Below are 24,418 nucleotides of genomic sequence, written 5' to 3' on the forward strand. Positions count from 1 at the left end.
ATGTGGGAGTCTAAACGCTGCAAACGCTCTTGAGCTTATTTCCTCAGATCTTCGTGCCATGTTTGAACAAAGCTTTAAATTTATAACACTTTTGATCAACATAAATGTACCACTTAAATTTTTTTTGGGAATGTTTGGGATCATTTGGCATTTGATCTTTAAAATGTTATAGTTTCTAACATTACAATACCCTTACAAACTTTTATGGTAATTAAATTGTCGCAAAGAAGAAGGAAAACTTTTTTTATAGGGTTGCTGTGACTCAAAGACTTTTCCCCACTTAATTTTCCAGACGTTATACATCAATGAACTTGAGGCAGGTAACAGACAGAAGGCTATGAGCAAATTAAGGGTGCCACCACTCGGAGCAAAGGTAAAATCATACCAGTATGTCCACCTTTCGTAAAGAGAAGGAAGTCATCCCCATGAACGAGTTAATATGTTAAATTATTTGTCATTTTGATATGGCTGATATTTGTAATAATAATAAAAAAAAGAGGAAAGTTTTAGTGTATAATGTAATTCTTCTCAGAACAACTGTTTTACTATATGACACACATGTGTTGATAGTGTCATTAAAAACTCACCAATCATTTAATCAATTCATACTTCTGCTCTAAAGTTTGATGGGAAAAATATATTTTGGGTTGTCCATTGTCTCTGAACAACCTCATAAACATGTCTTTCAATAGGGTTTGTGGGTTTGCATCCCAACTATGACTTTAGTTTCGTCCAGCAAGAAACTTGTCCACATTGTACTTTAGTTTAAAACTGTATGTACCAGATTATGGTCAATCGAAAAGTCAAAGTAATAATGACAATTAGTGTTTTGAGCACTGTACGAAGTGGATACAATCACTTTCTCGCAATAATTGGAGACCTGTTAGAGGGATCATTTCAAACTTGACCCATATGGGAATGATTATGATATGATTAGATTTGGGGTCACATTACCGAAGGTCACAGAGGTCATAACGCTTATTTGCAAATTTTAGGAGCTAGAAGTGTAACATATTCTCATTCTTGCGATGATGAAGGCATCACTTACGACTCACATATCCATTATTTTAGTATCAAATTTGCATTAGTTTGCCACAACCCATCTGGTTTTTTGTAGCCTCAACAGTTTTCTTTTTATTTTTGCAGAATATAAATTGGACCACTTTCAGAGTTGGTTTGTTCCTGGGTATCTTCACTGTTCTGTGCTTTGTTGCTGCTGTTGCAGGTCAGTATACCTCAGGAAAAAAAGGGCCGTAGGAAATCTGGAAAGAGATTGCAAAATTAGCATAGTGATAAAACATTGCCCAGACCTCCAAATGATTCTGAATTTAGCGGATACAATATATTTTTGACAATACAAAGATTTTGTTTTTATTATTTCTCATCTTTCTTAATAATATTAGCACACACTCCTAAGGAAAACACTGCCTTTCTTGTCAGTGATTAAAATCTCCCTATTTTTCTGCTAAAAAGAAGAAAAAAGGTCTTATTTTTCATAAATCCCATTGATTTAAAAAGTAGTAATATACATACATTTAGACAAAACCAAGGGCTACCACGTACAGTATATAACATAACAAGATTCATCAAAATTTAAGATATTGTGAAAGCACATTTGCAGTCATATCTGGATGATCTACCGTGAGAGAGGATAGAATTGACAATACAACTGTCTATTACAAAGAGCAGATTATCCATGATGCCAAACATCAACATTCATGTAAAAGTTACATTAAATAAAAATGAACACTGATTGCAGAAATATTACGAAGGATATCTAGAACAAAATGAACGAACAACCAGTCACATGAATAAAAAACATTTATCATCATCTTTTAGGCCTCCTCATTGAGAGCAAAGTCGACAACATGCCGGCGGTCAGGATGTACCGTGGAATGTTCCTCATTATCCTCATGATCTTCCTTCTCGGTATCAACACTTACGGCTGGAGGAAGGTCGGGGTCAACCATGTGCTCATCTTCGAGTTGGACCCTCGGAATAATCTCTCTCATGAGCAGCTCTTAGAGGTGAGATACATTTAGTAAGGTTTAAAAAAAAATTGAGGAGTTAAATGTTGATCCATTAGGTGAGTTCAAGTTTGGTTTTGGTGTCAAAGCACAACTTGGATTGCTTCAACTGCCTCTGAAACCTATTCTGAGTTTATAAAAATTATCACTTGCATTAAAATTAACCTAACACTGAAGTTGAAATCACCCGCTGTACATGTAGGCCTACCCCCTCTGCCTGTTTTCATAAATGAAAACTTATTTTTTGAGAAAGTGGTGTTCCCCCTCCACCGAAGTTTGTGATAAGAGACAAAATCCCCTGGTTGTATGTATTTGAATAAAACTCATGTGGGTATGTCACTGAACTTGTATATAAGTTACTTGTATGTAATTGGCAGTGTTGAATATGTACAGAGTGTATTTTAAAATAGTTTATATGATCGAGAGTCTCTCGTTATTGTCACTGGAAATATTTACTTTGCCTAAAAGCATGCAAATTAAACGTTCATCTTATTTGTACAAATGCAATTAAGATGTGGTATTTATGATTATTTGGTTTGCCAAATATTGATATACATTAATGGTATTATTCAAGGATCAAAGTTTGGATATAGTAGTAGGGGAAGGCGGGGTAAGTTGTGACACTTTTTGCATTTTGCATGATAGAATTGATATGACTAATAATATTGTATAAATAAGTACCTTGCCTTTAAATATGATTCTTGGAAAATCTTTTTCACCTATATACAACTTTCTACCCCCACACTGAAAGTCGTTGTGACCTTTGAAAAAAACGATGTCAAGTGGCACAACTTGCCCCATCTATGGGGTAAGTTGTGCCACCTTCGAGGGTAAGTTGAGCCACAAAAACTATGTACAAAATGTATGCGGGAAGAACCAGCATGTCAATTTTTTATTTAAAGTCTTTTCACTTGCTAATTCTCTAAAAATACCAACATTCTCTAAAAGTAAAAGAACTGTCATGTGAATTTGCTCTTTTCTGCCTGCATATCGATGGCTTTTTAAGGTTTGATTGTGTTTTTATTTACATTACCATAAGAATTACCATGGCTCAACTTGCCCCATGTTTGCTGGCTCAACTTACCCCAGTCCAAACTTAATGCGATAATTTCGCATCCACACATTTCTTATGTATCCACCATGTAAAAGACTGTGACAAGAATGAAGATCCATACCTGGACTGACAATGTTGTTCTTATGCTTTGTTATATGTAAAGAAGTGTGTGTGTAAAAAACACTTATCTATATCACACCCTTTTTTACTTTTTTGGCTGAAATCTGTATTTTTCCCTCTAAAAATATACTTTTTGTTTCAAAGTTGAAAACAATGTGGTGGGGTTAATGGTTATGTAATGGGTCATCAATACATGACACCACCATAATGTCTGACTCATTCATTATTGGCCTGGGGGCGGTGGCTCAACTTGCCCCTATGCTCAACTTACCCCGCCTTCCCCTACTACTTTATTCAGTTGAAACCTCCCTCACATATACACAGATATAAACAATGTTCTCTTGTGACAAAAGTAAGTTTTGGTGATATCTTTTCTATGATTCTAAGGTTACTAAACTTAAGACTTAATGCTAGCTTTTGTAAATAAGATTTGTGTAAATTTGCTAGTTAAATATGAAGATTACTGGAAAAAGGATGATGTTTGGATTCATAAAAGATTGGAAAGGACCACATAAAATGTTATTAAATCACCTAATCATTTTATTCAAGAGATACATTTATATCCAGAGATGCAAAAATTAATTGGTTACTTTAGTTGAGCATTTTTTCCAGTATCAGACGTATTGAATTGGTTATTGTGAAACAATGGCAGAAAGAAAGTATACACTATATGAAATTGTCCCCTGTTGAGAATATATTGTAATTCTTGTAATTTATATTAAATCAAAACCACCAGAGTTATCTTTGAGTCTCTAATATTCTGTATCAGTTTTTTGTTTGTTTGTTTGATTTACTTTTGATTGTAGTGATTTACCTTTGATTGTTGTTCTTCAATGTAGCACAATCTTGTGATTTTGTATTATTTTTGTTATGTCATGAAATTATGAAAATTAATAAAAACTTCAAAAATAACCCCCCCCCCCAAAAAAAAATGTTAGTCAATATATCAGTTTATTACCTTACGTCTGAATTTGGACAATATGACACCTTCTCTTGGTAATGTTTTTTAAATAAAGGGCCTTGTAATCACTTATCAAAGCAATTGAAATATTTGATATAAAAAGATACAATTATCATATCCTGAACTTTTCAACCATTCCATGTTCAAAAAAAATATACTGTATCAAAAAGGAAAAAAAAACATGTAAATATTTTATTTTGATTGGGCACCCAAACAAAATTAAATTCTCATATGTTGCGGGGCATACACACATACACATAACGTCTAGTAGTGATTTGGAATGGTGACATGCACTTCAAGGGGATTCACCAAAACTTTAAATAGGCCTTAACAGGCAACTGTGAAAACCCAAGCACATGTCAATCATATATAATGTTGTTTATCCTTTCTAAAGTTACAATGTTAGATAAGATCAAGCACAGAGATATGATTGATTTCGTAATTAATCAGACTATGATCCTTGATGAATTGTCTGGTTGCTGATATGACAGACACCTGCCAATCATTTTTGTTACGCAAATATAGCAGGTCATTCACCAGACGCGTTATTGTTCTTTTTTATGTTGTGCAAATAGACCTTATCGCCTAATCGTAGATTTGATTGTTACTGTGTTTGCTCAGTTGACATAATGTTTTGAAGAGTTCATTCACACTTGCGATGATCTTTGTGTCTTGTTGCTATTGTGGTGTAAAGTTGAAATACACAATCTTTCATTCATTTAATAAACCTTGAAGTTTCTCCAAGTGAGTGTGTGAGTGTGTGTGTGGGGGGGGGGGGGGCTTAGAGGGATTGCAGTTTGGCATTTTCAATTTTGTTTAGGGGGGGGGTTAAGCTTGCTTGATTTTGCACAACATGTATTGGACATTGAATTGGAAGTACCAACATTTTATTTTTAAATGAAATTAAAGGGGCTTACTAATGGAATACACTAGTGCCCATTGAGTTTCTTGTTACATCTGGTTGTTTTTATCCCCCCACATCTATCAGGTCTTACTTCCTGATGATTCTTCAATGTAATCGTTATGAAAGCCTTTCTGAATCCTTACAATTATTATATATAAGACCTGTAAATCAAATATTTAATTTGTCTCACCATCAGTTTGTCTCTGTTTAATTTTGTTTGCCAGAGTTGTTTTTTTAATGACAAAAGTGTTATGTAACAGGCCTCGGATTTCATCCATTCCCACCCAATATGTACTTCATCCGCTCCCTTGGGAGTATTAGTGTTTGTGACAGAATATGCATCTTTTTGCCGGACATACATGTCAGAAGAAACTCTTACTTTTTATGTCATCTTTTTCAGCTCTTATTTTCTGTTAAAAAGGGACCACTAATATGATTTTTTACTTTTGTATCAGTTGTCAGTGATGGTTTTATCATTTGACAGTAATGAGTCTAATACGTCAGTGTGTCACATCTGATTATGTTTTAGGTTGCTCTTCTATTCCTGGTGTTTTGGATCATCAGTATCTTAGCATTCATCTGCTGCGGCATGACCAGCATCCCTCCATACATCAACCCACTCATCCTGGCAGGTTCCATGCTACTATTTCTTATCAACCCCACCAGGACGCTCAACTACAGGGCACGGTTTTGGCTCCTTAGAATTCTAGTGAGTTCTGCCAATTCTAACCCTTTTTCACTTTTATTGTTACATGTAGATTCTCTTCTGCACCTCCATTTCCATCACCTCTCTTTTACCTTCTTTCTCTTTTCCCACCCTGTTAGTCAAATCTCTGTGAATACATCATCTTTTTTTTGGTTTTATTCTCTCCTACCCTTTATATTTTTCTTGTCTTTCATTTCCCCCTTTCCCTCACTTCTAGCCCCCAAAATGTTAGTGACATATCTGTGTGTGTGGCTAATTTCAGCTCTCTCCCGTCTTCTGTTTGATTCTCTACTACAGTGTACCCCTAACTTCACATTTTAAATTATTACTATGTTTCAGTTATTTATTGGGGTGATTACAAATTTTGGTGTCAGGATAATTTTCAGTATCTGCACTGCACCAAACTTAAAATGAAGCAAGTCCTAGGATGAATTTTCACTAGGTGTTGAACATTCTGTAGTGTGATAAGTCATTTTTCTAAAATCACAGTAGAAGTTGGAAATTCAATCTGTGGGTATTTCATCAACAACCATACTTTAAGAAATAGTCAATTCCAACAACTATCCATTTTAATGGGTTGAAAAAAAAACAGGTGCCTGACAGTTATGGAATCTGTCAGATAATGATTATTTGGCAGTTGTGACCAATTATCATGAAATGGTCTCCTGAATTCCCCTTCAACAAAAACACTGAACTTGAAATCACACACTGAATAAACAGCAATGGATATCATTGCAAGATGCATTCTCACAGTCACTACTTGATGTTCTGTACTATTATGCGTTTCTTGTATATGTTTAGTTGAAATGAGTGATTTGTTTATATTCCGGGTTTCTGCAATTAAAGTTTAAGATAGAAAGAAAGCAAAAACGAGTAAAACAATAATAATTGTACAATTTAAGTATAACTTTATTTATAATTTTATTGTTATATTCTATTTTTGTTTTCTTCTTCTCTGTCTTTCTCCTCTCCTCTCTTCTTGATCCCTGCTCTCCCCCCTTTCCCACTCCCTCTTCCCTGGTCTTCCTGTCTCCTTAACTATCTCCCCCTTCTTATATCTAGGGTCATATAGCAATAGCTCCATTCCATGCTGTAGGCTTTGCAGACTTCTGGCTAGCCGATCAGCTTAATAGTCTCACGTGTGTGCTTTTAGACATGGAGTTTCTTATATGTTACTATTCTTGTGAAGTCAGCTGGGTTGGTGATGGGCAATGTAAGTATCATCAATCCGTTGCAATTTTCTGCTCCCTTTTGTTTTTCAAAGGGGAGAAATTATAAAAGCACAACAGCAACAACAGCAAAATAAAAAGAGAAAGAAGAAAAAACCACAATTAAAAAGCAAAACCAAAAACACACACAGATAGATCAAATTATTGAGTATTATATAGTATTGATTATAAGAGCCTGTATATTTATAATTAATTCCAGCGGCTCCATTTCCTAAAATTTAGCATTTTCTTGTAATTTTTATGCAGCAGGGCCCTAATAGGATGATACCATCTTTGGAGTGCTGAATAAAAAATGTATTTGGTTATAGTTTTTTTGGAACTCAATAATATTTGAAAAATAAACTAAGAAGTTCCTTCATAATTTTCATCATTATTAAATAATTCCACAATCTTAAAAGCCACTGTGACAGAATCCAACTAAATGATCAGCAGGTGTTTGTCTGTATACATATGCAAAATGATTTTGTGGAAAGTAAATGATTGTTTTGTACAGTAAATACATGTACCAAGATAAGTGAGCCACTCTGTCATTAGTCAAGCATTTATCCATGCTGAAATTCATGCACATTTCCTCATGTGCCTAACTGTTTTTGATATTTTAAAGCAGCAACGACTAGCAGTCTTATAATAGCCCCTTCTCAAGTCCTCTACTACTCACATCAGGGGCCTGTTGCAGAAAGAGTCAAAATATCAAGCGCAAGTCCCAAATACGGGTGCTTCATTGGCTGAAAATCAAGTTGCGCAGGATTTTTTTTGTTGCGTTTGATCGCAACACTTTCTGCAACGGGCCCCAGGCCAGCATAATGCATTCTGAGCTGTGTAGTCTTGTAATATCAGCACACTTGAATGATAACACACTAATTCACCACTCATTACCTTCATACCACACTAATTGTGTTACCAAGTATAAAAACAAGTACTTTCCTCTCAAAAACATTTTAGTTTCTCTGAATGAATAAAATTATAGGCGAATTCATTTTCTGTTTAATTGATTATCTCAAAATGTATATTTTATTAGACTAGTTATTCATAACACATAGTCAATGAGAGACCACACACACAGTGTTTGTCAGTTCGCTCCCCCTTTAAACTTAGATCAATTTTCGGTTCCATGACATTTGCTCCGGCGACAATTGCTCCAATGGAAAATCTACACATTAAGCAAAACATAAAACCTAACGTCCAAAACTAAATAAACCCTAATCGTAATCATTACAATATTCTGAACCAAAAACTCTATCACAATCCTAACTCTAATCCTATGCCTTCTGAGATATTAAGACCGGAGCAATTGTCGCAGGAGCAGATGTCGTGTCACCCAATTTTCAGCTACTGTATACACTCATCATTTCATTATCTTTGGCAATGTAAACTATGTCAGAACCCGGGAGAGCTAGATCTTTGATGATCTGATCACAGTTTAGCTTGATTTTGAAGAATTTCTTTCAAAGTCTTGTTCGCTTCGGCTACCCAACTTACAGTAGGTATCAAACTTTTTTTATTTTCATCTCTTGTTATGATTATATCCACTCTTAAATGCTGGTAGCAATATGTAGTTTTTCTGTTTCTTTATCTTGCAGGTAAATTATCCTGTTTATCTTCCTACTCTCACGCAATACGGGCAGTAGTGGCGTGCCTTCCTGCGTGGTTCCGGTTCGCGCAGTGTTTACGCCGTTACCGTGACTCCAAGAAAGCATTCCCCCACCTCGTCAACGCAGGGAAATATTCAACCACATTTTTCGTGGTCCTCTTCTCAGCGCTAGTGCATATAAGACGGGGTCAGTATGAGGGCTGAGTCAATACTCTCAAACACTGTTCAAACCACTGCTTCAACATTTTATTTTTACAACTGTCTCACTGTATAAACAAACAAAAAATTCAAAAGTTGCTGAAATTTCACACTTTTCATTGTTTTGATCCATCAAATAGCAATTTATTTTCCATGTTGTCTTAAACACTGCATTTGTTTTGTTAGAAACTATTAAAAAAAAGAAGAACATTCTCTTCTTTCGTGAAAGGGAAAGATAGTTTCAATCGATGTCAAAATAGATCTGATATCATGAAAGTTACCATGTGGGACAAGAATATGCCAAATTCTGTCAAAGTAAATTACGACTTCATACTTACCAGCGGTACCTTAACAATACATTTTTTACCTATGGATAAGTGAAGACTAATAATATTTTTAATCATTCATATTGAAATTATTATGATATCATTGTCCTTTTTGTGACTTGAAAAAAACAAGGATGATCAATAATGATAATTTTCTTGCCAATATTTGAATTTGCTTGAAAATTTGTAGACCTTATTGCCTTATTTAAATAGAACAATAAATGTCATTTTGCTTCTTGTTTTTCCTTGATTTCCAGATCAAGAACTACATGAGCATTTTTACCAGGATCCATTATACTGTTTATGGATCTTCAGTGCTTTCTGTAGCTCCTGTTACACCCTTACGTGGGATATCAAAATGGACTGGGGGCTCTTAGAGAAGAAATCCTACAATAAATTACTTAGGGATGAAATTGTTTATCCAGAAAAGGTGAGGCAAGCTACAGATTGTTGCCGGGCTTTTATAATATGTCATGATAAAATGTTTGTAAGAAAGCTAAGGAATCTTGATTTTAGAGTCATGACATGAGTGGCAACCTTCCTTGGCTTAGAGAGATTTCTCTACAGGGCCTTGTTGCATAAACGTTATTTTTATGGTAACTTTGTCATCCAATGGTAACTACCGTGGTAACGCTGATCAACAGCAAATCAGAATCAAGGATTCCATGCAAGTTACCATTGCATGGCAAAGTTCCAATAATGGTAACTTGCATGCAACAGGGCCCAGAAATTAGGTGACTGTTTTTAGAAAGTTTGTGGTTGTTAACATTGCCATATTCAATTCTGAAATACAGCTTCGTATGAGCTGACCTGAACATTTTTTTAATAGCCAAACAACAAAACAATTCACAAAGTCAATATGTTTACTAATTCAAGTTTTATTCATTGGTATTCTGATGATTATACCTAGGCTGAACCATTGTCTAAACTAGAAAATTAAACCACACTTTTATAGAATACTGGGCTTCATAATATTTCTTCTATATTTATGGCAACTATAATGTATCAATTCATGAAAATTTACATTTTTTATTGTCCTATTCTTCCCATTTCATAACTCAATTAAATTTTTTACTTCTGTTTAAAAATAATTTTTAATTGGTGAATGAGTTGACAACTGGCAGTCCATAAAAGTGTGGTTTACGTTAATCCAGGTTTAACTAAACCATGGCTATCAAAATACCACCAATTATGTTTTTGTAGTCACAAAATCAAGGGCAGGGGGAGGGGGGCGTATGAATATTCCCTGTTGTGTTTGGTAAATAATGCATATCATGTGTATATTGTGTTTGGTAAATAATGCCTATCACTCTATTTGTCAGATCACATTAATTGGAAATACTACATGTACTGTATACCAAATATTAATCAATTAATATCGTTAAGAATTATTGTGTGTTGGAACGTAAGCATTTCCTTCTCTGATCTTTGTAGGTGTATTATTTTGCAATGGTAGAAGACTTGGTGCTTCGCTTCATCTGGTCTGTCAATAATACGATGGGTCAGATGGACATCGGCCGAGGTCGTAATGGACTCATCATTTCCACCATTTTATGTTTCTTAGAAGTTATAAGGTATGATGATGGTGTTAATCAAGATGTTTCTCAACTCACAAGAGAGCTAGTTGTTGCATATATTGTTTATATGATGGACTTCCATGTGAAAATGTATTATTTCTTCATATTTTATGTGATTTGTGGTCTAATTTGGCTTTAATGTGAAATTTTTAGAATTGAATTATACTTTGGTTGTAATATATTTGTATAATTTTCTTCATAGCTATATTCATCCACAATTTAAGTCAAAATCTGATAAGAAAATTCAATTTTGAACTAGAATTCATTTCTGTTTCTCGCCTATTTCAATTTCTCATTAATGCAATTCCTTTTTTCCCCATATATAAATGTAAACATATACTGTAAATATATATATTTTTTTCAACAATATATCTTGTCATGATCAGGGGTGTGAGAGTTCAGATTTTTATCTGATTTCAGATTTTTTTGTTTTGATTTTCAGCTTAATTTCAGCTTATTTTTGGCCTTCCTCTGTACAAATAGTATGGGAGCTCTTTCTATTTCAGACTTTTTCAACACTCTTCAGCTTTTTTCAGATCTTTTTATTTGTGACCACTCACACCCCTGCATGATTGATTGATCATCAAAGGCTAAAAGTTTATTGGTTACTGATCCTACAGTTAGAAAGTTGAATTTAGCAGATAAAAGCTATTTGTATGTGAATCAAAGATGAAAATACCATTTCCAGTAACAAACATGTTATATCATATAGGGTACAATGCCCAAATTTATTGATTTTATAGCATTTTTATAATGTTTTTTTAATGCCTTTTGATCTTTTCTTTATATGTAGGAGATTTATATGGAACTTCTTCCGGTTGGAAAACGAGCATCTCAACAACTGTGGTCAGTTCAGAGCAGTTCGGGATATCTCAATCAAACCAGCGAAGGAAGATGAGAACAACCCCATGAAGGTATGTTTAACAAACTCCCATTGTTAGCATATGATATGTGGAGTGTTGTGGCCCAGTGGATTAGTCTCTGGACTTTGAAATAGGGTTGTTAAAATCACAGCACCCCCTCCCCATGTCGTGCAACTATTTATGACTTAGAATAAATTACATTTTTTCAACATGTATATTGAAGAAAAATGTGATCAATGTTATGTAATACATTTTGTATTACCCAAATAATGCATGACACAGATCAATCCATCGTGGCATCCTTTAAAACATGTGTGGAGTAGGATAAGTGTTGCTTTAATGTACATGTCTTTAGTAGGTACTCAGTCTTTTTTCAGCAGCTTTTTGTAAACAAAAATCATACACATGTATTTGTGATGTTCTGTGTTGAATGGGTACCTGAACAGAAATCAATGTAGTATTTTACGTTTTTGTTTTTGTTTCTTTTCTTTGGTATACAGGTTGAGGAGATGATGGATAATGAAGAATTTGTGCCTCTATGCAAACACAAACCTCCCAGCGAGGTACGCAGGAGAATAAGTGTAAGAAGGTGAGTCCTAAACCATTGATTTTTGTTTCCAGTTTTTATTTGAACATTTGTTTTACTTCAAATTGGCAACGAGGTTGTCTTCTTTGAATGGTGCAGTGAATATGTAATTTGATGTACATGTAAATGAGTTTGTAGATTCTACATGTGCTATTGCCGTGATGGGGAAAGTCAGATGTTCTACACCACCTGTCAGACGTTTGAGAGATGATTTGTTATTTGAATAATCTATTTTTTTGTTTTATATTTTGTCTCTAGTTGTGACGGAGTGGAGAACAATCACGTCGGTCTTTCAGTGCCCCTCCTTTCATCCAGTCCCGAGTGCATTCCAAAGCGGCCCTCTGTTGTTCGTTTCCAGATAGGTGACAACGACAGCCGAGCATCGAAGACCAGTATAGCCCAGGTTGGTTTGTACGAAGAGGGCAGTAATGATGACGATGATGAAAATAGCAGTGAGAATACTAACCACAGGGATATGCTTGTATGATTTGCTTTGCTGAATTTAGGATTTATGTGACATGTTTTGGGATTTTATGCTTTATGTGGCAAGCTGACTCTCACTCTATCAAATTTACTTTATCTTTGCTCACTTCAGCATTTTTATGACCATATTTTGGGAGAGCATGATGGAAAAGCTTGGTAGTACAAGGTATGTATTTGCCAAATGAATACCCATAGACCCCATTTAAATCTTTGTGAATTCACCTGGGTGACAACTGTTTGGAACCCGGCAAATTCACGCTGATATTCATCAATAGAACTAAGTAGTCTTTACACGGCCACATATTTTGCCCTGAAGGACCAATTCCCACCACATTTGGGATGTTTTTCATCATGCTCTGCTGAGATATGGTGTCAAAATGCTGAAATGCAAAACAAGACCTGTGACATCATAAAATTGGTACTCTATTACTACTTGGGATGTGTTGGGACCGGTATCATAGCAAAAATGATGGAGACCAATTCTATCCATAAGGTCCATCTACTCAATATAATGAATAAAAAAACGTTACCCCAGGCCTAACCAAGTACAAGTCTTCGACCAAACACACTCTTATACCTTAACCTCACCCATAACTTGAATTTTTAAAATCAGATATGTAATCCAATACTTTTGATAAAGCAATCATTACTGGTGAAAATACCTTATTACAAACACTACACACTGGATAACACTCACTCATTCTTTTTTAACGGCAGCTTTAATAAGGCTGGAAACAGTACCCTCAGGTTATTGAATCACTTTCGTAATTGATATTGTGCAATGTGAGATCATGGGGATGAAGGTGGGCATGGAGTTGGTAAGGAAGGTCCAATGAGTCATATTATGTGTCATATTCTATGCAATAGTTGATTTAAGGATATCCCACAGGGATGCTTAGGTACACCTTAGCTGCTCAACAGGAACTGAATATTATGCATTCATGCTGTAAACTACTTTGAGCTCTTTTATTGACTTGTTCAGGGTTAAAGCTTAGTAAGGATGTGAATTGGGAAGAGAACGGTTGGGGTTTTTAATGAAAGAAAGAACCATAATTCAAAGAGTAAATTAACCATGTTGCTATGTCAGTATTTCCTTTAAGGCATATGATAACCCCTTGACTAGGATTTTTAATAAATGTATTCATGATTAAGTGTTGAAACAACACATAAACCATAAAACCTGGTTTGCATGTATACCTCATAATGCGTTATCAACCAATTGGCTCTGATAAGCAAAGGTGCAAATAAGCATCCCTGTGGGACATCAATGAGTATACATCCTTCTCAGTGAGAAGCTCAGATGAGCAAGTGCAAACTGCCTTGTTGGGATTGGAACATTTAATGCAATGATATTTTAGATCCTATGGATTAGGGTAAAGCACAGTTCAATTGATGATGTCGGTGATGTTGTAAGTTTCTCATCATCACTGATGATTGAGTGAAGCATTAATCAGTTAGATAATGATTTGGATAAACCTTCCAGAACAAGTGTTTCAAAAAGTTGGTAATAATCAGTTCCACTTTTTATAAATAGAGGGTTCCCAGATGACCTCATGATGGTTTAAAATGAAGGAATATAACATTGACTCCTGTGTATTAAACCATTTAAATGATGATTTTATCACAGTTTTAATGCACAGGTGTAATTGTTTGTCCTCTAACATGGCTGCTTTTGGGAGCCTGGGCCCCGTCTTACAAAGAGTAATGATTTATCTGATCATCCTCAAGTATATGGAAATCCATCAATGTCATAATTTTTCCTCAGGAAGTTTGCACAATGTCCTTTGAAAACAAAGAGAAGCATATTGAATTGCCCCCAAAACTGATTGTATGAATTTACATGATGTCTAGGAAATATTTTGAACAAACATGTATTTTGGATGTTGACGTTGCTGGCTTTCTATAGTCGTGGTTGATTGGATCAATCATAACTCTTCGTAAGACGGGGCCCCCAAAACAATGTACGTAAAAAAATGTAAAGAAATGCCAAATTGAAATAAGCATTTTGCTGAGATTTTTTCAGCCTCTGAATGAAAATTGCATATTTGCACCATGATCAGAGGTGAATATTTTAAGATATAGGGACCTGTTAATGGGTAACATTATTTCTAAACTAAATGTTGGGTACGAAGTCATGAAAGCGAGGTTCTAATAGTCTTGAGTCTTGACCGAGAAGTATGTAAAGATTTTTGTTGTCCGTGAATTTTATCAGAATTATTTCTAGTAGCCACAACTGTGTGAAATATCCTATGTTCATAATTTTATAACTGTAAAATCTGTAAATAGAATTTTCAAATGGTGCTCAAGTTATAGAATAAGAAAAAGATTGAAATGTTTTAAGCAAATTTAAACAGCAAACACTATCCGTAATGGTGAATGGGTATTTTATGTTAATTGTGTGATTTTTCTGTGTTTTTGTGAAGTTGTGTGTGATTATTATTAGGCAGCTTCAGTTGATAATTTTCCAAGGAATATTGTCAAAGCAAATGTGCCTGTTCTTCCATGTTGTAATGTATGTAATGGTTGATGAAACATAAATATAAAGACAAATTTTTTTGATATAATTACAGTTGTATTTAATATTTAGAGTGCCTGCCAGATCCAAGAAATTTATGAAAAAAGTTGTAAGCTCCCTGTGAGTTGCAGAGCTATTAACAATGCCACCAGCTTCACAAAGTTACCCTTTTTACCAGAATTGTAACAATTTTATATATTTTTTAATACCTCCTTACTGAATGCACCGGGCGCCGGAATCAACCAGCAGCTTAGTGTAAAGCCAGGTAATTATCTGTATCGTATGAAAAATGGATACATAAATCAAGCTGTTATTTTAATTATTTAAGATGTCCATAATGATTTTGCTCAATTTTCATGAATTTTTGGAATGTAATGGAGTTCCCTCAGAGATTACATCCCTGCGATAAAAGATTGTTTTTGTTTTTAATGAACTAAATCTGTTTCCTTATTATGCTCTGTGGCTCAGTCTGGCCTTAGTGTTCCATATTATCTTGAAACAGCTACTGTGGTCCAGGGAAACCTAAAAACACCACATGCACATCTTGAGCTGCATGACAAATCATCTTCACCACACCAATAATAGTAGAAAAAAGAATAATCCATGAAAATGTCAACTGTCATAATGCCCTTCCCAGATTTTGAATATCATAGACTTTTAATTTATAGTTTCAAGAAAGAAGATTTTTATAAAGCAATTATCTCATAATTTATTTTTGCAACTTTTCTTGAGAAATGGGTACCAGCATAATTACTGCCAAGTTAGAGAGTGTTATATGGAGTAGACTTTGAAAATTTCCTTATTGCATGAACAGCCATTTTATGTATAAAAAAAAAAAACATGTAACTGATTATTTTCTTTTTCTGAAAAAAGGCCAGATGTGTTTTGGCATTTTGGCAGTGAATTATTTTTTTCATAATTACTGGTTCTCAAAAGCATTATGCAGTCAAGGGCACTGTAATTCTTCATGATTAATGATATTGCCTAAACATCCCTCTGATTTTGTTTCTTTGCTAGATGGTCAATAGAACATTTGAAAATGTTTCTTAGACAGTCACTACAATATTTGAAAATGTTCCTTGTAGCTTAATTATGTTATGGTAGACTGTATGCAATTCTTTTTTGTAATTGCATACCAGAGAAAAGTTATATCATGGGATGTAAACCTCAATCAAATTCCAGTGCAGCTTATTTGTTTTGTTCAAATAATTAGTAACTTACATGTAGATAGCCTCTGTGTTTACTTGTTGCAAGCTAGCTACCTCATTGTACAAAACGAGTTCCCCTCGTCCCCCCCCCCCCCTCTAACACACACATACACATGTGAAGCATGTCTTTTAAGATGTGTTAAAGTAACTTAATAGTAATGTTAACTTGAGTACCTCAACAGCACTAAACCAATGTCCGTCTTTTTTCAGTGCAAAATGTATCTCCCTGCTGCATATGGTACAACTTTGCTTGTAGAACTGCATCTAAAAATGTTGTTATATTTTGCATAATTGCTGCTGGGAGATAATACTGAATCTCAGTGGTAAATGTTTGGGAGAGTGTTTCATGGAGCTTCTTGTCTGTGATTGTCACTGATTAATTTGTTCTTAGCCAATCAATGACACAGATTTCAGTAGGTAATAACAGTTGTCAGTGAAGATCACTGACTTTAATTTTTCATGAAATGCTCTCCTGGCTACAGTGACTCTGTCCAATGGGATAGTTTTTGTGTGACACAATGAAGTGAATTTATGTTTTGAGATAAAAAAAACTCTGATTCAGACAGAATATTGCTTGATACATTGTCCAGTCAAATGAAAAGAAAACAGCTCATTTAGCTCTTTTCCAAATCAATTGAGATACATGTGCAAGTAACCGTTTTAGTAGCTCAATACCTGGTGAGAATCACCCCTGACCAACTTGTTTTATGTGGAACTAATACCACGGTCACATTTGCTCTACGGCGGCCGTACGGCGAGTCGAATACAGCCGTTTTATTTATTTTTACTAAAACCACCTATATGTAGCTGGTACAAACAAATGTTAAAACGGCTGTTTTCAACACGCCGTACGGCCGCCGTAGAACAAATGTGACCAAGGTATAAGTTGATGTAAAATCAGCCTAATATCAACTCCATAAGGTCAACACCAATCTTGAAGTATCCTAATGTATTTTATATCCACTTATTCAGAATTACCAAAGATTTTTTTAATGTAAAACCACTTTGTAGGGCTATGGGTGTTCACAGGGCTCCATAACATTTGCTCTGGCGACAATTGCTCTGCTCTAAATTCCACACACCAGTTGACTGACCAACTTCAATTAGGGGTTTAGCACTATACCCCAAACCTAGCATAAAACCCTATTGCAACCCCAATCCTACTGTACATCTTTGACAAAATTAAGCCCAAAGCAGTTGTCGCAGGAGCAAATGTCATGTCACAGTTCACTCTTCCGTTATACTGCTATTGTGCACATGTATTACATAATAGGTTAGACTTGGATCATATTCGAGTCATTTTGGCCTGTTTTGAGTCACGGTAAGACTTTTTTAGCCCATTTCAAATTGGTTTTGAGTCCCTTTAGATTCAGACTGAGATTGCATTAGTTTTTGAGTTAGTTCTGTAGTAAAGGTAATGTACTGTTGTCTCTGCTTAATTCAAATTTTACACAAATAAAAATTCTGTCAGTTTATTTCTCAAGTATGACCAAACTCTAAAATGTGTTTTTCTCTTTTTCCAAGTAAAAGTTTGCCTTTAGACTGACAATTTTTGCAATGTGTGAGACTCAAATAATGCAGAATGAAACAAACGTATAACTGCATTGCAATATTTATTTTGGTATAGATAAAGAAATAAAACTTCCAACATTCCAGCACATGACATGCAACTGTGTAAGAGGTATTATGTAACATTGAAGAATTTCTCCATATGCATCAATGTCAGGAAAAATTAATCATACAGCAGTTTATTTTCTCTAATAAATGATTGAAGCTTAAAATTTGTTGATATGAATCACTTTTCTTGTTACAGAATATCATCTGATGAACTGCTTGTGTAGTGCAGCTTTTGTAATTGTTGACTTCTAAAGATTTTCAATTTAATTTGCCAAAAAATACAGAACCTTTTACATCATTTATTACACAGAATTTTCTATTGGTATTTTGTTATTTTCACAGCTTCCTGTAAAATATATTTTTCTCCCTCAGTCTCCTAATAAAAGAAGTGATGTTGACTTTTTGAATGAAAGAAAATGGCAAATTAAACTTCAATTTGTTTGATGTACACTGGCTGTATTGATTTTATGTACTTCAAACAAATAAAAATCACAACATCAGAAAGAGCCTGAAAAAACTTTATTTTGGAACAAGCCCCATATGAGCCTCAGGTTTTGTGGAAACCGACACTAAAAGATTATACTATTATTGTCATTGATCAATCTATTATTGATGATTTCTAAAATGGGAGAAAATTTTCGACAATGCTATATAGTACCTGATATGATGATACACACAAACATTTGTTTTGGTATTTATTTTGTTTGTATAATACTATTGTGCTTTCATTGCATTGCAATTCTTTTTCTTTATCTTAAATTTCCTCAACTAAAAATGTGCGTGCATTTATTTTACATGTTGATTTAACACTTTCAAACTTTTTGTTAAACTTAATTAATCAAATTATAGAAAATGGACAAAGGGTATTTTTCCACTAAATGCAATCCTGTCTTGGTTTCAGCAACTACATGCATTGCTGATATCATGCAGCATGAAGATTTTAGAGATGAGTTTGCTTTTTTTTTGCTCTTGCAAGAATGTAATTTCTGATCTGCAATGAATAGTATTTTTTACGATACTTCCTGAAGAAAAAAATAAAAAAGTTTATGGTAAATTTAGTGCAATTTTCTATCCAATTTTTAGCAGATTTTGTAAGTTGATTGACCTTACAGCTAATGGAAATTATTTGCTGCATTAATATCTGTTTCAATATGATTTTGAAACCTTTCTTTTTCTGCAATCACATTACCCTAACCAAACTTTACCATTAACATCAAGATGTTTTTTATGGGCCTCTGTACCTATTAACAGGTATAGTAATAATAATGATATGCAGTTTAAGGTTCTATCTAGTTACTTATTCAGAGGTACAGAGGAATGGTATATACTTTAAGAAATGTGCATAAAGGTGAAGAATTAAAATGTAATCAATTCTCTACATAGGTATATTGCGTGTATTTTTTGTTGTAACTTTAGTTGTATAGTATAATGTGTGCTATTACTTTATTGAACAAGTTTAGGATGTATTGGACCTGCCCTCTTTACCTAAGTTTTCTTGTTCATGAGAAAAGTAGGATATTGTATTTTTCTTTCGTTGTAGGTCCAAACTGAAACTATTTGACTTTTCAAGAATTGTTTCCAAAAATCATTTATGAAATGTGATATATTTCCATTAGTTTGCTGGTCAACAGATATGCAGGAGCTATATCAAAATAAACCAATTAAATGTCTAGTTTATTTTATTCATTTTATAATTTTGATTGATTGCCTGATAGGATTTGGTACTTTTTTTATCTTTCAGTTAGGATTTGGTTCTTGGGGCTGAATCATATCTTTTGAAAGCCTCTGCAAATTTGTATCTAAATACCGATATCTCTAACTGTTGTAAAGATATGTGGATCTCATTTATTAGTACATGTTACAAATTTTAGATTGTATGCAATGAGGTTTTTATCAATAATATATTGTTTTTATATTGATATTAATTGGCATGATTCGATATACATGTGTTATTGCTGGAAGATGCAGAGATACAAAATGCCTTCAACTTATTTTCAAGAATAAAAGAAGTATTTTGAAAATTTCTTTGCATTTTCCCCATTATTTCTTTGTGGAGGTTGATGTATTTCAGGTCTTTACAAGACTCAATTTTTTATGTGTCAGATATTGTGTTGCCATGGTAACAATATATTTATGGCAAAATTTAGGTAAAAAACATTGCAATTCGAACTACTTCATCAGTTTTCATCCAATTCTCATGAAATTCGGCACACACATCGGTTTTTAGATAAAGATGTGCAAGACACATTTTTTTATATGCCCGTCCTAGACGCAAAGTATTATGGTATCACGCTTGGTGTCTGTCTGTCTGTCTGTCCATCCGTTAACTTTTATTTGTAAATGCGATAACTTCAGTTTGACTTAACCTAGGCTCATATAATTTGGTGTGTATGATATAGTATGGATCCCAGGAAGCCTATTGAATTTGAGGTCAAAACGTCAAGGTCACAGTGACATGTTTTCATCTTACCAAAACTGCCAACTAATATGTTTTTTTTCATATGCAAAAGTGACAAAATATGATTTTTTATTGCAAAATATGTTTTTTGTTAAATTTGATTAGCATGCTTCATATGTGTAATTTATCAATTTTTGTACCAAAATGTGTTTTTTTTCCTTCAAAATATGATTTTAATTATGGATCAGTATGTTTTTTGGTAAATGGAGGTTGGCAGCTCTGTCTTACCCTTCTGAAGTCCTTGTAAACACGATAACTTAAGTTTAACTTAACCTAGGCTCATATAATTTGGTGTGTATGATACTAGCATGGATCCCAGGAAGCGTATTGATTTTGAGATCCAAAGGTCAAGGTCACACTGACATGTTTTCATCTTAACCTTATGAAGTCGTTGTAAATGCGATAACTTTAGTTGAACTTAACCTAGGATCATATAATTTGGTGTGTATGATACTAGCCTAGATTCCAGCAATTCTATTGATTTTGAGGTAGGAAGGTCAAAGGTGAAGTCGCCACCTTCAATTTTTCTTGACCAATAACTCCATTTTCCTTGTTACAGGCGGGCGTATTATGTGCTCGCCTTAGAAACACTCTTGTTGCATTTGTCTGAAATGGCATTGCCATGGTAGCCACATATTTTTGCAAAAAAATCCAGGAAAATTTTTTGTTGATCAAACTACTAGTACTTCCCCAGTTTTTAGCCATTGCTCATGAAAGTTGGCACAAATACTCATTTTGGGGCAAGAACATGCAAGATTCATTTTCAAATTGCGTTCGAAAGTCCATTGCCAAGGTAACGCCATAGGGCCGGGTTATTAATCACCTTCAGTGATATTTACATTTTCCGCTCATTTCAATCCCTCCCTCCTCTCTCTCAAACAACGACCCACCCACACTTGTTCCATCACAATACTTTCCTCTTGCTCTAATTCCTTCCCCCATCTTTGCTCTCAAACACACGCACACCCACTTAAACTTGTTCCATCACAATTTTTTCCTCTCCAGTTCCTTCCCCCATCTCTCCTCTCAAACAACACACACCCACACTTGTTCCATCACAATATTTTCCTCTCACTCAAGTTCCCTTCCCCATCTCTCCTCTCAAACACACACACACACCCTTGTTCCATCACAATATTTTCCTCTCACTCCGGTTCCTTCCCCATCTCTCCTCTCAAACACACACACACTTGGTCCATCACAATATTTTCCTCTCACTCAAGTTCCTTCCCCATCTCTCCTCTCAAACACACACGCACCCTTGTTACATCACAATATTTCCTCTCCAGTTCTTTCCCCTATCTCTCCTCTCAAACACACACCCACACTTTTTCAATCACAATATTTTCCTCTCACTCAAGTTCCCTTCCCCATCTCTCCTCTCAAACACACACACACCCTTGTTACATCACAATATTTCCTCTCCAGTTCTTTCCCCTATCTCTCCTCTCAAACACACACCCACACTTGTTCAATCACAATATTTTCCTCTCACTCCGGTTCCATCCCCATATCTCTTCTCAAACACACACACACCCACACTTGTTCAATCACAATATTTTCCTCTCACTCCGGTTCCATCCCCATATCTCTTCTCAAACACACACACACCCACACTTGTTCAATCACAATATTTTCCTCTCACTCCGGTTCCATCCCCATATCTCTTCTCAAACACACACACACCCACACTTGTTCAATCACAATATTTTTCTCTCACTTCGGTTCCTTCCCCATCTCTCCTCTCAAACACTCACCTACCCACACGTGTTCCATTACAATATTTCCTCTCACTTCGGTTCCTTCCCCATCTCTCCTCTCAAACACTCACCCACCCACACTTGTTCAATCACAATATTTACCTCTCCGGTTCCTTCCCCATCTCTCCTCTCAAACACACAAACCCACCCACACTTGTTCAATCAAAATATTTACCTCTCCGGTTCCTTCCCCATCTCTCCTCTCAAACACACACCCACACTTGTTCAATCACAATATTTTCCTCTCACTCCAGTTCCTTCCCCATCTCTCCTCTCAAACACACACACACACTTGTTCCATCAAAAGGTTTTCCTCTCTCAAGTTCCTTCCCCATCTCTCCTCTCAAACACACACACACACACCCTTGTTCCATTACAACATTTCCTGTCACTTCGGTTCCTTCCCCATCTCTCCTCTCAAACACACACACATACACCCACACTTGTTCCATCACAATATTTTCCTCTCACTCCAGTTCCTTCCCCATCTCTCCTCTCAAACACACACCCACCCACACTTGTTCCATCACAATACTTTCCTCTTGCTCTAATGTTTATGAAATGTTTTACATTTTACATTTTATTTACCTTCATGCTATATCTTACAGGTCTTCTATGTGCACCAGTTGGTCGGGAAGAGGGACCATTACGGTTACAGTGATTAAGTTTGCTTTCCTCTTCCCCGGCAGCCAACTGATGCATTCAGAGGACCGCCAGTAAGATTTTGCATTTATAATTGTTTGTGTACTCATATTTACATTGTTATATTTTGTGTGAATTGCCGAATAAATAATAATAATAATAATAATAATTCCCTCCCCCATCTTTGCTCTCAAACACCCACACTTGTTCCATCACAATATTTTCCTCTCACTCCGGTTCCTTCCCCATCTCTCCTCTCAAACACACAAACCCACCCACACTTGTTCAATCACAATATTTTCCTCTCCGGTTCCTTCCCCATCTCTCCTCTCAAACACACACACACTTGTTCCATCAAAATGTTTTCCTCTCACTCAAGTTCCTTTCCCCATCTCTCCTCTCAAACACACACACACACCCTTGTTCCATTACAATGTTTCCTCTCACTTCGGTTCCTTCCCCCATCTCTCCTCTCAAACAACACACACCCACACTTGTTCCATCACAATATTTTCCTCTCACTCAAGTTCCCTTCCCCATCTCTCCTCTCAAACTCACACACACACACCCTCCCTTGTTCCATCACAATATTTTCCTCTCACTCCAGTTCCTTCCCCATCTCTCCTCTCAAACACACACACACTTGGTCCATCACAATATTTTCCTCTCACTCCAGTTCCCTTCCCCATCCCTCCTCTCAAACACACACACACACCCTTGTTACATCACAATATTTCCTCTCACTTCGGTTCCTTCCCCATCTCTCCTCTCAAACACACACACCCACCCACACCTGTTCCATCACAATATTTTCCTCTCAATCCGGTTCCTTCCCCATCTCTCCTCTCAAACACACACACACTTGTTCCATCACAATATTTTCCTCTCATTCCGGTTCCTTCCTCATCTATCCTCTGAAATACACACACGCGCACTCCCCCACTACCCCCTTATTTTCAAACACACACACATATTCCTCTGGATTCCCTCCGCTATTATTTTATTTTAAATTTACCACAATGATCCTTGTCTATGTCCGTTCTCATTATGTGTACAGATTGTAATCACTAGAAATGTAGTAGCAGTTGTCGTCGTAGTAATAGAAGTACTAGTAGTAGTAATAGAGGAGGATGATGAGATACGCTTAGCCAAGTGCAACTACTTTGCATTATGTATTTAGTCCATAATAATGTACAGGATAAGTAATGACTGGACAGTTGTACAAATTCAATAGGAAACCAGAATTCAGTGGTCAATGCTTCGAATTCTTCATCACCAATTATGCGATCCATCCCATTTTGGTGGTTGTATCCCTTCCCACTCTCTCTACTTTTTATCATGATTCTCTTTATCTCCACTCCCTTTCCTTTCTTTATCCCACTTTTCCCCTCTCCCTTCTCTCTCCTCTCATTTCTCACCGTCTGCATCCCCCTCTCTCGCCGGTCTCTTTCAGTTGCATTTGCACCCTCACACATCCAAACCCTCCTCACAATCGTCTCATTCTCCACATCCCTCTTACCCCGCTGATAATTTCTTCTTTATCTTCATTCCAGGGGCTCGCCCGTTTCATAAAACTTGTTCTAATAACAAATT

The 24,418-nt window shown here is 35.5% G+C and overlaps 1 protein-coding gene across 1 annotated transcript in view; it reads left to right on the top strand.

The window, feature by feature from the left end:
- Window positions 1-18,438, top strand: part of LOC129277434 (xenotropic and polytropic retrovirus receptor 1 homolog) — a 29,038-nt gene extending 10,600 nt beyond the window's left edge. The window contains exons 5-16 of the mRNA XM_054913613.2: window positions 293-373; window positions 1,147-1,225; window positions 1,840-2,027; window positions 5,596-5,775; window positions 6,835-6,985; window positions 8,582-8,779; window positions 9,374-9,546; window positions 10,551-10,690; window positions 11,487-11,607; window positions 12,057-12,145; window positions 12,401-17,074; window positions 17,235-18,438. Coding sequence (XP_054769588.2) covers window positions 293-373; window positions 1,147-1,225; window positions 1,840-2,027; window positions 5,596-5,775; window positions 6,835-6,985; window positions 8,582-8,779; window positions 9,374-9,546; window positions 10,551-10,690; window positions 11,487-11,607; window positions 12,057-12,145; window positions 12,401-12,629 — 1,629 coding nt within the window. The 3' untranslated portion in view covers window positions 12,630-17,074; window positions 17,235-18,438. The remainder of the gene's footprint in view (window positions 1-292; window positions 374-1,146; window positions 1,226-1,839; window positions 2,028-5,595; window positions 5,776-6,834; window positions 6,986-8,581; window positions 8,780-9,373; window positions 9,547-10,550; window positions 10,691-11,486; window positions 11,608-12,056; window positions 12,146-12,400; window positions 17,075-17,234) is intronic.
- The last annotated feature ends 5,980 nt before the right edge of the window (window positions 18,439-24,418 follow it).

This window comes from Lytechinus pictus, chromosome 15 (genome assembly GCF_037042905.1).
Source record: "Lytechinus pictus isolate F3 Inbred chromosome 15, Lp3.0, whole genome shotgun sequence".
Classification (NCBI taxonomy): Eukaryota; Metazoa; Echinodermata; class Echinoidea; order Temnopleuroida; family Toxopneustidae; genus Lytechinus; species Lytechinus pictus.